The sequence below is a fragment of the Montipora foliosa genome, chromosome 2 (genome assembly GCF_036669935.1).
Source record: "Montipora foliosa isolate CH-2021 chromosome 2, ASM3666993v2, whole genome shotgun sequence".
NCBI lineage: Eukaryota > Metazoa > Cnidaria > Anthozoa > Scleractinia > Acroporidae > Montipora > Montipora foliosa.
The window spans coordinates 18,956,947-18,961,858 of NC_090870.1; the positions used below are offsets into that span (position 1 = coordinate 18,956,947).

Sequence of the window (4,912 nt, forward strand, 5' to 3'; positions counted from 1 at the left end):
TTAGGCTTTTTGTTTGCATTTTAAGGTTGTCCATGGCGTCAGACACTTGTAGGATCTGTTAAACACGTACATGGATCAACGTCACGTGCGAACTGTCAACAAATTCTCCAAAGTTTCTCAGTCTTGTCTACAAGTTTTCGGCCGTTGAGGTATTGACTTTAAACGGGTAATATTTTATGCAAATAAACCTTAGTAATGTTTGCAATGTTTCACCACATCTTTGCTTCGGGCAAAATCACGCGGGATGATTCATGCTCCTTGATCTCCAACAATTAGTCGCTCTCTTGGTAAGCCCAGATTCCATTACACTTAATGAAGATGAAAGTTTTTGACTTTAATCTCCTCTTTGAGGCAATTATCGACTGTTTCCCCCACAGTGCAATACGTTTTGTAGGTTCTTTATATAAAACGCAGGTATATATAAAACGATACAAGTTATTTACTTTTTGGACTGTAACATGCTTCAGTGAACTGGATATGGTTTTAATGTAAATAACCCCCCAAAATGAACTGTATTATGGGATTGGTGAAAATAACTAATTGCCCATTGATTAAAATTATTGAAGAGATGGAATCCTTGTTTCAGCCTGCAAACTATTGGTGACTTGTATGTGTTAACGGAAGGATTTATTACCAATGACCCATGTCATATGGAATTTGATAGTTTGTATTAACGCAAACTGATATATTAGTTACCTGCTTGAATCAGTTGAAGTCTCTTCTTTTCAAAATGTCAGTTAAACAGTAAATGCTTAGCTGCAGGCTCCGTCAGAAAAATCATGCATGTATTCTTGATTCGGGTCAGAGGTATGAATGACTGCTTTAGAAAAGGCCTATCCTTATGATAAAAATAATATCTTTCTTGTTTGACCTCGACATACCGAGACGTGTGTCCCACCGTAGAAACTCTAGATAGGTGTTAATTCAGTCACTGGATGACAATTGAGAAAATATGCCATAAGATCACATTGGAAAAATACTGCATTAAATAGCAAAACTAAAAGAAATTTGGAGTATTTTTGCCTCAAATAGGGCGCGTCAGAAAGTTATCCAATCTTGCAATGAACGTATCAGTATAACACTGCAATACAGGAGCAATAAAAACGTATTGGTAAATACTTCATCGAATGGAATGAAAATTCTCAGGGGCACCCAACGGGTAATTTTTCAAAATATCTGTTCGGAAGGTGGGTAGAATTTTCGAATATTTGAACTCCGACTTTCGAGGCGCACTAAGATTTTGGACATTTTTTTCTGAACGATTTCCTAGATATTTCGCAAAAGTAGTGAAGAGTCTGAAAAGTGCACGCGGAAATTTCGAAACCAGATGGAACAACGCTAAATTTAATTGAGCTGAGTAATAGTCAACGGTGATATTGGAAATAGCATAAAATTTGAAGATTTGTAACTTCTATGATTTTCACCAAAGTTTGTTTGAGAATCATCTTTTAAGCAAACGTCCCCTAAAAATTCCGGGAAAAGGAGCACGATTTACGTAATAGTTTTTTTCATTAGACATGTCACGAATGCTAGAGGAAAAAGACACCTATAAATTTCTGACCGACCTGAAGTTCCCTAAAACATCCGAACAGATAAATATTTTGTAGGGCAGATAATAACTCACTAAAAGAGGTCTTCAAGCGTTGTGGCCGAGACCAATTTAGAGACAAATTTTATAACATCCGGTTGTTGGGTGCCCTTGAATTCTCAGTTCTCGTCCGTCTACTACTGAAGAAAAAAAACTCCGACACTGTTGGCTTTAAAAAATACCATGACCAGAAACAAAATTATGATCAGTAAAAAGAAATCAGAGTTTGAGAGATATTCCAGTGCGAGTCATTGCTTATTGCCTCATTTCTCTCGGTCGAACATACACCTTAAAAGGACGAGGCCTCAGGGTTAATCCATAGTTTCCATCGAAGGATAGCTCTTCTTTGCTTGCAGCAAGCTGAAAATTAAGGCGCTGCAGCATGCACCCCAGAAACATAAAGAGCTGAGCTTTTGCGAGGGTTGCACCGAGACAGCGCCGTCCACCTGTGGAAAAGGGAAGGGAGAAGGCCTGCTGTGCAACAAGAACTTGACCATTTTCATTAAGGAAACGATATGGATCAAACATGTCTGGGCGATGAAAGTAATTGGGATCGTGATTAACTGCCCATAGATTCGCCAACACAAGCGTTCCTTTCGGTACAAAATAACCAGCAACGCTAGAGTCTTCAGAGGCATAGTGTGGTATTGCCAGTGGAATGACTGTAGCCTTCCGCAAAGTTTCTAGAACTGTAGCTTGTAACAGAGGCAACCGTGCACGGTCTGCAAGCGTAGGCAATCGCTCTTTTCCTACCTCTCGCTTCAGTTCTGCCTGCAAGTCGTGCTGTAGTCCAGGATTAGAGAGAATAAAAAGCAGTGCCCAGGTTAGTGCGGCAGACACTGTATCAATTCCTGCACCAAAAACATCTGCTATCAACGTCATCATGGATTCTTCATCCAGGCGATCATCCTCTGCTTCCTCCATGTTAATTCCACCGTTTGGGTTCGCTTTTGTGACCAACATTTCGTCTTGGATGACTCTATCCAGAGTTGCAGCAACATTGACGCCTGCCTCCTCAACATTTACATGGCGATGCAAACTGTAAACGCTTCTGACAAAATCAATGAGTTCTTTGACAGAGTCTTCTAAGGCCTTGCACTGCTTGCGTAGAGCAAAATGAAACCATGGGAAAAAGTCTAACAAGTTTATAGCAGGGCTATTCTCAACAAAATCAGTTCCTCTCCGCAAAATATTCTGCAACGCCAGCGTAAAGTCTCTTTTTAAGTTATCTCCAAAAGTAAGTCTAAACGCAAAGTTTATGACTAAAGTTCTCAGTTGCTCTGAAAAGTCGAGAGCTTCACTCGTTGCGGCTTCTGTCAAAGAGCTGCATAAGCGCTCAGAAACCTCTTGTGCCAAAGTGTCAAAACGGCTCACATTGCTGAAAACAGCGTACAAAGCACGCATTGCTAGTTCTTTCTTTCTCTGATGTCCTGTTCCAATGTCACCAAACGCAAGGCTCCGACCTCCATTGCTGATTATTTGAAAACTATGAAATAGTGGTCTGGAGGAGAAATGGCAAGCCCTTTTTGATAAGGCCTCTTTCACAACATCGTGGCTGTTCAAAACGATTGCTCTCCTCCAACCAAGGCGAATGGAGAAGACGCTTCCATAGACTTTGGCCATCTTTGATAGAGCGATGTGCGGAGAATCCCCGAGCTGAAACAAGTTTCCAAATACAGACAGACCGAACGGTCCGGGAGGAGTTTTTCTCCGAACATTGGACAATTGCAGTAAGGTGAGAACCAGGATAGTTACAGAAGCAAAGCACAAAACGGTTGTAAAAAGCATCGTAATTTCGGGGGAAATGACACGCTCCATTTCAACTACCTCATATACAAAGGCTTGTTAGAGTGGTTTTCAGTTAGCTTGTAGTAGCTTTGTTCCAGTTAAGCTCTGGGGGTGGTATTTATACTGTGCAACCTTGGTTGTTTACGAGCAATATTCCAATGTCAAGGTCGCTGCAATAAGTCACACTTGACAGGATCCGTTTGTTTTACAAAAAGGCAAAGCCTGTCTCAGTCGAGTAGGTTTGGATCACGAAATCGCACAATTTTAGCCAAACTAATCTTAGAAGAGAGAGAGCAATATTTCTTAAAACGTGGAACCGAAAAGAAGTCCTCCCCGTTAAAAAAAAAACTGAAGGGCTTTTGGAACCCACTCTACTCTAGCACTCCCTCCCCGCTCCCTTTTCCAACCCCCATCCTGTCTGTGTCAATAGATGACATAATCTTATTGTATCCTTTTGTGGGGGAACAAAACAAATATTTCTACAAATCGATTTGTTTTTGCAGAGGTTACCATGACGGACTTGCTTTGTTTGCAGTGTACTCTTTGGAGAAGTAGACATGACAGTTTCCTCTAAGCAGACAGTGACTAATAAGTAACTGGCGTGACTCATTGCACTCACCCACTGACCTTCGTTCCTTACGATCGGCAACAACGGCGATGGCATATTTGATATGTCACGCGTAAACGATCGTCAAAAAACACCGCAGCTTTCGCTGCCGCTGGGAACAGACGGTATTTTCATTCCGTGATTCAACGTAGAGTGTTTTTGAAGTTGGAACTCTGGTATTGCCAAAGTACTGTGATACTGTAACAGAAAAGCAAAAGAAAAGCAAATCAGAGAAAAAATAGAACGCATGGGTGACAATCTCTGTGAGGAATACATAACAACTCACTTAGGTTGGCAAAGCCAAGGTCAGCTAACAAATCCCACTTACTAAATACAATGACGAAGCAAATTGAAACTCAACCTCGTTCCCAGGGTCTCTCTTCTCTGCCTCCATCGTCGTTGAGAAAAGACCCTGGTTCACTCTGGTCACGTGTCTGCCAGAATCTGGAAGGTTCACCAAATGTGTGTTAGGGGATGGGAGGCAATGTAGGCCATGTCGACGTTGCAAAGAATGGAATCCGCACGCAATTGATTTTGTGGCCAGATGACCATCGAAATAACTTTTGACGGCAATATTTTATGTACTACACATATGGAATTCGACGTGAAAGGCAAAAGTTGTGGTCAAATCGATCGGACACCACAGAAAATATCCTCGCGTTATTCAAGTTTTCACCCGTGTGAAGGTCCGGATCAACGAAGTATGCTAATAGTTTCCGACAATTTTAAAGGAAAGAAGATTTTGTCGTGCAAGAAAACAAGCGAAACGTTTATCCATGGGAAACAAACATGTTCAGCGATCAACCGGTGTGTTGTTATCGACCTCAAATCATCAAATCAAACTGTATTGACATGTGCATGTATTTTATTTTGTTCCTTGATTTTCGTTTTTCTTTCGAATGTTTAACAACGTGACTCCTAAAGTCGCA

The 4,912-nt window shown here is 41.1% G+C and overlaps 1 protein-coding gene across 1 annotated transcript; it reads right to left on the reverse strand.

Moving 5' to 3' along the window:
• Window positions 1–428: 428 nt before the first annotated feature.
• On the reverse strand, window positions 429–3,692 carry LOC137990406 (steroid 17-alpha-hydroxylase/17,20 lyase-like). The gene has a single exon (XM_068835685.1). It carries the CDS (start codon window positions 3,404–3,406, stop codon window positions 1,844–1,846), a length of 1,563 nt encoding a protein of 520 aa, XP_068691786.1. The 5' UTR covers window positions 3,407–3,692; the 3' UTR covers window positions 429–1,843.
• Window positions 3,693–4,912: the final 1,220 nt, after the last annotated feature.